This window comes from Pleurodeles waltl, chromosome 1_2 (genome assembly GCF_031143425.1).
Source record: "Pleurodeles waltl isolate 20211129_DDA chromosome 1_2, aPleWal1.hap1.20221129, whole genome shotgun sequence".
Lineage (NCBI taxonomy): Eukaryota > Metazoa > Chordata > Amphibia > Caudata > Salamandridae > Pleurodeles > Pleurodeles waltl.
In genome coordinates this window covers 161015906-161028794 of record NC_090437.1, presented here as the reverse complement: position 1 = coordinate 161028794, position 12889 = coordinate 161015906, and the positions used below count along the sequence as shown (strand labels likewise).

The window sequence follows — 12889 nt, the reverse complement described above, 5'->3', positions numbered from 1 at the left end:
ATGTCATGCTTCCTCGGCCCTTGCTGCAGGTTATGTTCTCTTCATAACCCTTCTTTGGCACAAACAATTATCTCACCCAGGTGGAATAAGATGCTCTTGTAAATTCAGTTTTGAAAGGCGAAACTACTTGGGATTGTCTTGGCAAAATAAATTATAAGAACGCATAAAGAGGAAAACGCATTTTACCTCAGGTTTAAGCATGTGAGGACAATGTTCCTCAGAGATGGTGATCCATTGCAGGACTGAAGAGGTGACTGGGTGAATGCATTGATATAGCTCCCACCAACCTAAGAGAGTCTTTTGATGCTGATCTAAATGCTACCTAAGCAAAAAAGAGATTACCAGTGAAGTACTGGGGCCTGACAGTTACGGTCTTGTTGTAGTCTTAAATTATGTTGAATGCTCATCGTTTCCCTCTAATGTGGTCAATATTGTTTTGATTCATCAAATTATTTAAGTGGCCAAACCTTTTCCTGCACCGATGAAGTGGTGGGTAAAACGTACAACATAAAAGGGACAGTGCTTCAGCCAGTAAGATGGGGGAGCATTATCATACGGCTCTTTCAGACCACTGACAAAGAATGAGAATAATTCATACTGAATTAATAATGAACAAGTAATTAATAAATACCCCGGGTCCTCACCTCGATGGGCCACATCTTAATGCTGCACCTTCACATGGTTCTAGCTTGTCTTTTTAACACTAGCCAGGCACACTGAAGACATGTGTGCAGTCTGTAGAGGAGCAGCCTCTCACTCTTACAACTGTGCAAAGGGTTAACCTAGTTGTGTTGCTATTTAAATTGTATTAATTTGAAAAATGAGTAGCAGATGATGGCAATGGGTGCAGAAACGGCAGAGCACGGTTCGCCAATTACAGCAGATCAAATAAATATAATTCTTATTAAATTATCAATCATGATGCAGCTCACGAAGCCTACGTGTCTTTGGGCCACAGAGACCTATCAGATGCTGCTCCCTGTGCAAGCAAAAGAGCTGCTGAAAGAACTAAGAAAAAGGACACATCATCACTGGTCAATAAAAATAATGGCTCTTTGGCCAAAGCTACTCTTCATGTTTTGGTCATGACAGACACACTTCTTAGCAGTCATCTATAGAGCTGGCGCACGCAAGGGAGGTTAAATGCAAGAACAAGGGGTTGCACAAAATAAACTTTGCGATTGAGTATACAAACCTTTGCAGCTTGTGCAATGACAGATACAACCTCTATTTACACTAGGCCAAAGCATGGGCCAGGCAGATTTGACACTTTTTCAGCATAAAAGGGAATTGAGAATCTATATTTCTTCTACTTTTCAAATATGAATGCTGCAACTACGTTTGTGGCAAAATCAGTGCAAAATCTGTTAGCTCAATCGTTTTACCAAAAAGAGGATACTTCTGGACTAAGATGCCATTAATATGTCTCAATCATGACAGTGGTTCAACAGGGTCCATTTTCTCCATGGTTATCTTAAATGGTTTTCTACTTTGTTATGCATCTGTTCACAGTTTGTGAAATATGGTCTCCAGGGGCGTTTCCTTCGCAATGGAGAAGGAGCGATACCCCACTGGCTAAGCCAGGAGATGAAAGAAAAAACAATATAGTTTTATCTTTCATCTCCTGGCTCCGCCAGCTGCTTGTTCAGGGTGAGGCGAGGGAATGGGCCATGGGAGGTGGAAGGGGGAGGAGTGGAGTGCACTAAGTGCGCATGTGTGTTTGCCCGGCCGTCTCAGAATTTTCTGTTGTACTTTATGACACAACTGTTGATTGCTTTGGAGCTTTGAAACTCTTTAATTACGTAACCACTTTCACTTTCCTTGTTGGGCCTCTCTCCTACTTTGAATCTGAAGAAGTAGGTAGCCATTACTAATACTTCATTATTTACTATAGTGGTGTGTACATTCCCCACCGCTATTTCATTTATCACAGGTACACATCTTACATGTGACCTTCCCATCACATTGTAATTCGTCCCTATCAAACTGCCGAAGCTTATTTCATAGGTCATTGGTCCATGCTATGCTACTCCATTGTCCAACGAATTAACGTAATGCACGCATGTTGGACTGCGGATCAACTCCATCCATAGAATTTCATCTTTTTGGATAGGATTTCATCTTTTTGAAAGTCTGTTCCCACTAATAGTAGGAAAGCTTCACATGCTCAGAAGGGCCTATCCTCAGTCAGCCTCATGAGCACACAACGTGTGTGAATCAATCAATTTGTGAAACAGCTCAGTAGTGTCACACATTCCCTACACTCTCGGACAAACCTTACAAGAACTTACAATCCGTGGGAAACCTTCTATTACAATGAAATTTACTGAGGATCATGACAAACACCTGTCTTCTTGGAAATTTCCAATCATGCTTCTTTTTATGAATTTGTCTCAAACAGTTACACCCTCAGTGGGAATGTAAGATTTTGGATGGAAAAGTGTACAACAAAAGCATGAATACATATTTTTGCCCGAAGAAGGAAATTATGAAATCTTGTGTGATATTTTAATTTGTTAGCCCCCCAGGTTTCAGTCCCTGTTGCACCTTTCATTTGCAGTGCTTTTGTGCTCTGCATTTCACACAAGATTACCATCCTGTATCCATTAAAGAGTATGTTGCAAAAATAAGAGCACCAATCTCTTGTGCATTTCAGAAAATCATTAACCACAGCCCAACTGTTTTCAGAAGCTGAATGACACAAATGACACAACCAGCGACACATCTTCTCCTGGGACATGTCAATCTGTTTCTGGGAATGCCTGCTTTCTGAAGCTATTTAACAGTGCTACCTGTGCTAGAAGGGCCTTCTAATAAACGATGTGTGATACTCCTTGGAGCAAAGGACGTGGGAGTGTCTCACTTGAACACTTAAGTAGATAATACCATTGCTCAACTCCTCCAGCCACAAATACGTGCTGCCCACAGCTAAAGAACACTAAACACCAAATAAACATAAAATTGTATATATCAACACTCAGAGGCTATAATGTTAGACACAATACAAATATACTACTCTGGTGTACATTCATCACTTCTGATCTAGTTCTCAACATTTTTGTGCCTCAAAGTGTCACTAAGGTGGCTCAAAAAAGTCAGGCCTCATAGTAATTTCAAAGACTCAGAAGTTGTGGAATTCTAATATTACATATTGCACGTTTGCCGTCCACCATACTGAATTTTAGGATGGAGCGAGATTCGGGTGTCCCAGCCCAAGGATAGTTGCTAACATTCGAAAATGGTTGTGAATATCATAAATATTCTGCAAGAATTTTTTATCCCCAGGCACTCAAGCAAAATGAGTTCGTGTGAAAGGCAAGAAGAAATGCATTTTCAAGGTGGAAAGAAAATAGTATTCCCTCATATTTCAAGTAAGTGTTGCCAGGAAATATTTGTCCACGGGAGAAAAATGTTGGGAAAAGAGACTTGCGAATGCACATTTTCTAATTAATTAATCCACCAGAGTACATTTTGCAAGTGGAGCCCTTAGTCTGTAATAAGTGAGCAAGCTACAGGCCAGACAAGCATTTGCAATGCAATCAGTCTCACATCTGCGAGAGTAAGAGCTATTGGCGTTGTAAATGACATTGTCTTACAATTCAGTTTAACGGATTTCCCAAAAATTCTCCTTTCCCCTGGCCGCCTTTCAAGCACCTAAAATACACACTTCTAGCTATGACCCTCTAGCGCACTAGAATAACAATCAATTATTTTTATTAAGCGCTCCATACTGCATGTGTTCTAGGTGCTAAAATTAATAAATTACATTATGGGAAAGAGGAGCACTCAAGGGACTTCTGGGTGTTCGAACTCATAACAATGGCGAAACAAAGGTCCCTGCAGCCCCAGCAGTGCGGGGGGGGGGGGGGGGGGGGGAGGGGGAATCTCAGAACTCCAGCCCACCCCCTCCCTCATCACAGCACCTGGACTGAGTGAGTACGGATGGGGCCATGCACTTTGCAGGGGGCCCTCTATTTTCGTGACTCCACTGACTCATAACCTTGTCTCTCTCTCTCTCCCTTAACCCCACCCCACCGCCCCACCCCTGTGAATGAAACACAACCGAACTTAACGTGACCTAGCAAATGTCCTCCCTTAGAACCCTAAAAGGACGCACTGCAATCAGCTCGTTCCCTTACACATTGTGTACAATTATCTAACAGGCTTCAAAAACATAAAGTTTACGCAGCAGAAGAACCAATTTAAGGGGTCAAATTGACCTTGATACCCAGAGAGACCGCCAAAAACGTTGAGACCTGCTTGATAAGTGGTTCAAGAGTAGGGCAAGTATAAAACATATGAAAACCTTACATCTCCATCACACGCGCAATTATTTTAAACAAAATCCTAAGTGAAATTGGCCCAGTACAACTTGGATGTTCTTAGAAATCATAACCCTTCAAGCAGGAGATTAGCAGACATATTTGTACTGATGTCACCTATTTAATAGTTGACACTGTCATAATCCAGCTTTGAGAGGAGTACGAACCCGGTGGCTGGCCAGAGTAAAAATGTTTTTCAGCACACCTCTAAAGTGTTTTCAGTATATCCCATTTCTCTCGTAGCAAAAACGAAGCGTAGTCTGCAAAACTGTACATATGACGATTGGAAATGCAATAAAATACAATAGATGGAAATACAAAAAATACAATAGATGTTCCCTCAGTGTCCATATGGAGCCCAGTTCTAGGGTTTATGCTGGTGGGTGTAGCATCGGGAAACCATGCGCTTTATAAGTGCCCTAGAATAAGGGAGACCTGGATCACGGAAGATGGAGACTATATTATTAGACTCATGGACCATTTAAATATTCTGGAAATTTCTGCAGAATACTCTTACTATGTGATAAGTGGAGATAGGGATTTTCCAAAAACAATTTAGGGTGTGCAGAATAACACTGTTGTGCTGTTTTCTTGAACATGTAAATATTCTAGAGATTTAGATATTCCAAGCAACACAATTTTCACCTGTGGCATTAGCACATGAATATTTAGATTTTTATAATAAAGAACCAGGTGGTGGGCAGGCTGAGTGCTTCTGCTGTTGCTGTCATTTTTGTGCATAACTGGGTTAAGTGTTATTGTATATGATTTCAAATGCATGGCTTTAAATACGAGTATGGAAAGTATTCCAACAAAGAGCACTAAATTATAGTGCTTCAGCCCTTTAGGCCGCCACATATCTGCTCCGCGGTGTCCAGCTCACGTGCAATTGATGTCCTTCCACAGAGTCCCAAAGTGTTTGTAGCATTGTAAGCACAGAGTGACGGTTGCTTCAACCAGTAACAATCTTAACGTTCTGCCATGAGATGGAGATGGACCATGAAAGCCACAAATATAGTGAAAGAAAATGCCATAGCAGAAGCAAAAGGAATTGCCACAGACAGCAGGTTACCATTCTCGGGGGTGGTTAACATCCTACTTGCGGTGGAGACAGTCTTGCCGATGTCAGCCAGGGAGCGCAGATTGGATTTCTTGGTTTGGTGCCGGTGCTTCCTTAGCAGAGTATATGTCACCTTCTCCTTCAAGTCCGATTTCAGCACCCCTAGCTCGATCTGGTCGTCAATAACGATCTCTGTTACACAAGACAAAATCACTAATAAGTTGCCTTTTTCGATGAGAATTTTATTAATACCAGTTCAGAACTTTTGTTTCAATGCCTAGTATTCCAGTTTCGAAAAATGTATATACTTGCATACTATCAGACTCTCCAATAGATCATTGCTGAGTATTTAAAATAATTAAAGACTTACCTCCCACAATTTCTTTAAAAAAAAGTCTTGCTCGTAATAATCATAATGATAAGACATTTCATTTCTACAGATCATGGTACACCTCAATTGTCTCACAAAGCCTAATTTAGAGCATAGTGGTAAAGAAAAATCCTCCAATTTCAGGAGGAAACTATATTTAGCAGAGGAGCATCCATTGGCTTAATTTTCTCCAATATAGTATCCCTCTTGTGTAGGAAATTCATGAATTCTACTTCATAGATTTTTCTTCCAAATTGGAGGATGTTGAGTTACCACTGAACACTAAACATAGCCCAATGACTTGTAATATTGGTGTTAGTTGTTACCAAAGCATAAAAGCATGAATAAATGCACTGTTAAATGCATGTGAGGTGAAATAGGATTGTACTGCCATCCAAACATTGTAAATACCAGTGCCTATGTCCATGTTACCTAGCCAATCCAAGGGACAGTGAGTAAATGTTCTCAGTTTAATCTCATTACTTTACCTTGAAAACTATGGGTAAGGTTACGAGTCAGGGAGTCTCAAGACCGCCAGATCCCGGTGGTGGTCGGACCACCGCAACTGTGGGAGTCTGACTGCCACATTACAAGTCTGGCGGTTGGACTGCCAAAAGACCGTCATCTCCGCCAGGATCTCTGATCACCACAGGCTGACTGTGGTCTCAGTTGTGATCAGTCAGACTTCAGCGCCACCCTGCTGATTACAACCATGTTCTCCGCTAGTCTTTTTATGGTGGTTCAACCACCATGAAAAGGCTGGCAGAGAACAAGTGCTGTGAGCCACAGTGGGGCCCCTGCACTGCTCACAACTTTGTTGTGGCCTGTGCAGGGGACCACTCCATAGCACCATCGGAATGTGCACTGTCTGCTCAGCTCAGAAGACAGTGCGCATTCCGAGGGTGCTAGAGAGGCCCACTGTGCGACAGCATTGGACTCAGCTCCATGTGGAGCTGACTCAAATGCCGCTGCACATTTTCCACTGGGCTGAATGGTGGAAACCTTGGTTTCTGCCTCTCAGCCCAGTGGAAATCTCCTAGTAGGGAAGGTGGGGAGATCACCAGCTGTGCAATGGTCTCCTCACCACGGGTCTGGCGGTCGGGTTTTCCGAATGGCAGACTCGTAATCAGGCCCTATATTTCTTTTTGGTATTTCATCTGTAAAAATAAACGTATACAATAGTTATTGTACAACATTTTTCTTGAAGTCTCATATTGTCATTGTGATTAGTGATTAGTGATTAGTCTAAACAAAAATTCAAAAGTCAGAAGTCCTCAAACTGAGCACTGAGTTTTGGAAACACGTTTAGAAGTGGGGTCTGACTGATGAAGAAAATAGGAATTAATAAACCATAGATGTAACCCCTAAACTGTACAGCTTTCAGATACAAAATGTTTTAAAATATAAATAATTAATAAATACATTCAAAGTCAGCAACGTTATGGTTAAAATATATGTATTTCATAGGATGCCAATCGGTCACTAAGGGAAAAGAATTGAAATGCTAAGAACAACAAAGTTATATAACAAAAATACTGAAAATCTCCAATGAGTAGCCTTTGAGGTACGTCCACTGACCTGTTTAAAGGGGCATCATTTTCATAAAGAGCAGGAATATCCCTGCTTGAGTCCCAGCATGAACTGTCTGGGCTAAAACTTCCAGGACAGACTGATTTTCCATTGTTTACTTCCCACATCCATAAAAGCCTCACACAGACAAGACGAATCAATACACATCACCAAGAATCACATGGGAAGATAATGCTGCAACCGTGTCTGCTCCTTTTGGCAATTCCACATTACTATGCACCAGGTAAGTGCCAGTGGTTCACATCTTTTAGACCTAATAACTACAACTCTGATTTTAGTTCAGTTAGTAACTAAAAAACGACAGCATAAAGCATAACACATATACATTACTAGATCAGGTGGTACCAGGGAAAGATTTTCATAGCTAGCCCCCTATGCCGAGACCCAACTTTCAGTAGAGCGACTTAGATCTTCAGTGCTATTTGGCATTCCTTCTAGGACACTTAAGGAGTCTTGGAGGTGATAGTCTGCCAACACGAGGATGTTCTCTGATGGTCCCCTTTGCCAGGCTCAGATCCACCAGCACATGCTGATTTTTTTCAACACTTCCTGATGCACTGAGATATGTATCCCTTTTGCAAAAGACCCCTATTTGATTATTTTTAGATTGGCCTCTTCATATAGGCAAACTCAACCAACAAATATTCTGTTGACCTTGTGTTACTGCTGTAAATGTCTAAGGGCCTGATTTAGAGTTTAGTGGAAGGGTTACTCCATCACAAATGTGACAGATATCCAGTTTGCCGCATTACGATCCCATTTATAGCCTTTGGAGATTGTAATACGGTGGACAGGATTTCCGTCACATTTATGACGAAGTAACCCATCCGCCAAACTGTAAATCTGGCCCTACCACTTCTAGCATGAAGCATTCTCTTTATGACATTCTAGTATTGACTATAAGAGAAGCGGAAGTTGGTCAGATAAAATGGGAGACCACTTCAAGAATGTGTTCTTATTAAAGGTTGGTATGAGCTGATGAATCTTGGAGCAAGGGAAAATATAAATGTAACTTACACCTCCACTTAACCTTCAAACTACTCAAAATCTGTTGTTCCTTGTGAAACATTTCTGTGGATGTTAAACAAGTTGAAACGAGGGGCCTACCATGGCAACAATCAAAATACCCAGTAGGAGGTTCAAAAGTGACAGGGAACAATTTTTTTTCCCACACTGTGCGAAAACAAATAACTAAAGCTTTTTCACCAAACCTTTTCCTGACTCCTAACTTGGTACACAATGCTGTAGGAAAGAATACACTAGACTAAGTGTGGGCAATAATGTCCTTCTTCGGCTCCAGAGAGACAAAAGCAGTCATCCAAAACAGCACAAGAGGGTCCTAGTTGGTGAGCAGGTCAATTTTGGGGATGTTGATTTTCTTGCCTTCAGGTGCATCCTCAGAGCAGCAGAGAACTGTGTGCTCCCCAGACAGTGTTGGGCATCCATCAGGAATGGAATCTATGGCTTTTGATTGACCATTTGACAGTTGGGCTGGTGCCTATTCGTTGGTCTGATGCCTCCCAGAGCCCCAACCACTATAGGAAGGAGTCCAGGGGATCTCAATGGAGGGTGTCTAGTTTTCATGAATTGGAGACATGGGACTGAATGCTCAATGGATAAGAAGACCCTGCCAGACCAGACATCCAATACAGGCATTGACCTAGTCCAACCTATAGGTGGGGCTATACATCTTTCTACATGGTAGCAGCCATTTTGTCTGTTAACTTCAGGGAAAAGTATAGACTGCACAAAGAGCAGGTCAGGATATGAAACATTTACATCCTCTTGAATGCTCAGCAGAGACATGGGAGTCCATTTTGGGTGTAGAAGGATTTCTCACGTGAAATTAAATAACTGGGCACACACTACAGTTGCCTCAATAAATTGTTTATGTTATGAAGCTTTTATTGTGGGTTTTCATTGTAACCTTTATAAGGTTAACTGATCTTCTGCAGTTTGTTTTTGATCGGTGTTGAAACAGTGCTTATGTAACCAGCCTGCATGTACTGTGAGCCAGTACTTATATAAAGCACTCTGATGGCCAATCCTCTGAATTCAAAATTACAGAATGTTGTTGAAATGAGATTCTCAGTGTTTTACTCATATAATGATTGCACTTCAAATTTCAACTATATGGTGGGTTGGAGTAGAGGGAACGTGGTCTGGTGACTCTGATGCCAAATGCATCCACTCTAAAAACCTCTGTTTGACCTCATAGTCATAGGTAATCCCGGCAGGCTCATTCAGTCTCTATTCCATCTAAGACTGCTAAATGGGTACCATTGAGCTGGGTGAGGGTAATGAAGGAATATAAACTGGGTGTGCCATATGGTTCCTAAAACTTGAGCAGAAGCGGTGGTTATGTTTTTCTGTTCCATTTAAAACCAATTGTTAAAAATAGTGCACTGACATATGTTAGTAAAAGTGCACAATGAAAGTTAACGTTTTATGTAAGCCACGTCTAATACTCGTAATGTCAATGTTATAGCATTTTAGAAATGTTACTCTTTATAATACATTTATATTCAACAAGTTAGACATTTAAACATATTTTAACTAAACGTATATTTGTGTTCATACCAATTGGTTGGAGTGAAGGCCGCATTCTTTTTGTATGTTCGAATTTTCAACATGAAAGCTTGTTTTTCCAGAGCTGCAGGTGCTGACGTTAACAAGGAGCTTGTTGTGCATGAGAGATAAGAGGGTCTGAGAGAAACACCACCAGAAGAAAAGAGTATCCTGGCACTGGCAGCTAAAGCTTTAAAGATTTCTGAATGCAAGGGTGTATTATTGTTGCTATTGAAGTCTTGGTCTTTTATATGTGTCTTCCGTTTAATATTGTGCAACGCTTTAATTCTCCATTTGTGATTTTGAATATCTCTGCTATGGGTTTGAGACTCACCTATGTAGCTTTGGCTTCAAGTCTGTAATAAAGCCCATTGAACATCAATTTGGACTCTGAGATTTAATGTGTGACTATTGTGTTGCACTGTAATTGATTTGAATGATTTGATAAAATTATCTTTTCACCCTTCAAGACAGAGAATATTCACCAGATCCCAGATGAAAAGATAGGGTTCAGGCTCCATCATTAAAAATAAACAGCCAATATCCAGCCAAATGGGATGAACGTACACTTTACAATTACACATTACACTTTAGAGAATGCCCCTGAACTGGTTCACAGAAAATACACAATATTTCTTAGCAGCCAAATCATGTCCAATGGCTCATTCTTGGCAGGAACCATCATGCAAAATTCCACACTGGGTGGGGCTGACTGGATTCTAGATAAGAATCCTGCAAACTATTTAACCTAAATGTCTTATGTGTTAGTTTCACCACAAATACTATTGTGATAATTGTTTTGTACTATAGCTACATTTGTTATCACCACAACCCTTGCACCAGACCTTGACTGCTAGTCTAAATATACCTGCAAAATCAAGGATGCTTATGAGGCCCACTTTTCATCCCAGACCGAGTACCTTGAGTCCCAGATAGGGGCAAGCCCCAACGTTGTTGGTATTCCAGCAATGTCTTGGGCCTGGGAAAACACCAACATACATATGCCCTTCAAATTTCTTATATGTATCTACTACCACCAGGAAGATATTCATGTATACTTTGATAAAAGATGCTACCTGACCTGAAAGTAAGTTACCGCTCTACTGGAGCTATCAAACATATGAACCAGAACCATTAGTGCCATTAAGCATGCAGCCCAGTGGGACTTGCAGTGGGGTTCTAAGCTGCAGAACAATCCTTCTCTTAACCCCGTTCGATCTCTGGAGCTGAATGCGTGGACATCCCTTAAGGGGAGCCAAGGAGTTGCAGCTGCTACTCCTGGTTTGCCTTTTGGCATCTCTGCCACTGCACTTAGAACCCTTGGTCTCAGGGCCTATGCATAACTATGGCTCTTAGAGTCCTCTTTGCCTTCAGTAGTTTACAACTCTTTGCACTTTCCCTAATACTACAGTGTAGGAAGGTAGCCTCTTTCTAGCCTTGTTACCTCCACTTTTGGCCTGTTTGTGAGTATATGTCAGGGTGTTTTTACTGTCTCACTGGGATCCTGCTAGCCAGGGCCCCAGTGCTCATAGTGGAAACCCTATGTGGTCAGTATGTTTGATATGTGTCACTGGGATCCTGCTAGCCAGGACCCTAGTGCTCATAAGTTTGTGGCCTATATGTGTTCCCTCTGTGGTGCCTAACTGTATCACTGAGGCTCTGCTAACCAGAACCTCAGTGTTTATGCTCTCTCTGCTTTTAAAATTGTCACTGCAGGCTAGTGACTAATTTTACCAATTCTGATTGGCACACTGGACCACTCTTATAATTCCCTAGTATATGGTACCTAGGTACCCAGGGTATTGGGGTTCCAGGAGATCCCTATGGGCTTCAGAGTTTATTTTGCCACCCATAGGGAGCTCAGACAATTCTTACACAGGACTTCCACTGCAGCCTGAGTCAAATAACGTCCACGTAATTTCACAGCCATTTTACACTGCACTTAAGTAACTTATAAGTCACCTATATGTCTAACCCTCACTTAGTGAAGGTTAGGTGCAAAGTTACTAAGCGTGAGGGCACACGGGCAGTAGCCAAGGTGCCCCCACATTGTTCAGGGGAAATTCCCCAGAGTTTGTGAGTGCAGGGACACCATTACACGCGTGAACTACATATAGGTCATTACCTATATGTAGCGTCACAAAGGTAACTCTGAACATGGCCGTGTAACATGTCTAGGACCATGGAATTGTCACCCCAATACATTTCTGGTATTGGGGGGACAATCCCATGCATCCCCGGGGCTCCAGCATGGACCCTGAGTACTGCCAAACTGACTCTCTGGGGTTTTCTCTGCAGATACCGCTGCTGCCAGCCCTCAGACAGGTTTCTGCCCCCCTGGGGCCTGGGCAGCCCAGTCCCAGGAAGGCAGAACAAAGGATTTCCTCTGAGAGAGAGTGTTACACCCTCTCCCTTTGGAAATAGGTGTTAAGGGCCTGAGAGGAGTAGCCTCTCCTGGCCTCTGGAAATTCTTTGAAGGGCACAGATGGTGCGCTCCGTGCATAAGCCAGTCTACACCGGTTCAGGGATCCCCCAGCCCTGCTCTGGCGCGAAACTGGACAAAGGAAAGAGGAGTGACCACTCCCCTGACCAGCATCTCCCCAGAGGAGGTGCCCAGAGCTCCTCCAGTGTGTCCCAGACCTCTACCATCTTGAATGCAGAGGTGTGAGGGCACAATGGAGACCTCTGAGTAGCCAGTGCCAGCAGGTGACGTCAGAGACCCCTCCTGATAGGTGCTTACCTCTTTCTGTAGCCAATCCTCCTCTGAGGGCTATTTAGGGTCTCTACTGTGGGTCTCTCAGCAGATAACGAATGCAAGAGCTCACCAGAGTTCTTCTGCACTTCTCTATTCGACTTCTGCCAAGGATCGACCGCTGACTGCTCCAGGACGCCTGCAAAACCGCAACAAAGTAGCAAAAAGACTACCAGCAACATTGTAGCGCCTCATCCTGATGGCTTTTTCAACTGTTTCCTGGTGGT

General features: G+C 42.4%; 1 protein-coding gene across 4 annotated transcripts in view; it reads right to left on the bottom strand.

Moving 5' to 3' along the window:
• The window catches only part of SLC4A4 (solute carrier family 4 member 4), a 623315-nt gene that overhangs the window by 200572 nt on the left and 409854 nt on the right, over window positions 1–12889 (bottom strand). For 2 of the 4 annotated variants that reach the window (XM_069236872.1, XM_069236870.1), the window contains exon 6: window positions 5395–5574. In XM_069236872.1, coding sequence (XP_069092973.1) covers window positions 5395–5574 — 180 coding nt within the window. The remainder of the gene's footprint in view (window positions 1–5394; window positions 5575–12889) is intronic. The other 2 variants (XM_069236873.1, XM_069236871.1) reach the window with 1 other exon arrangement.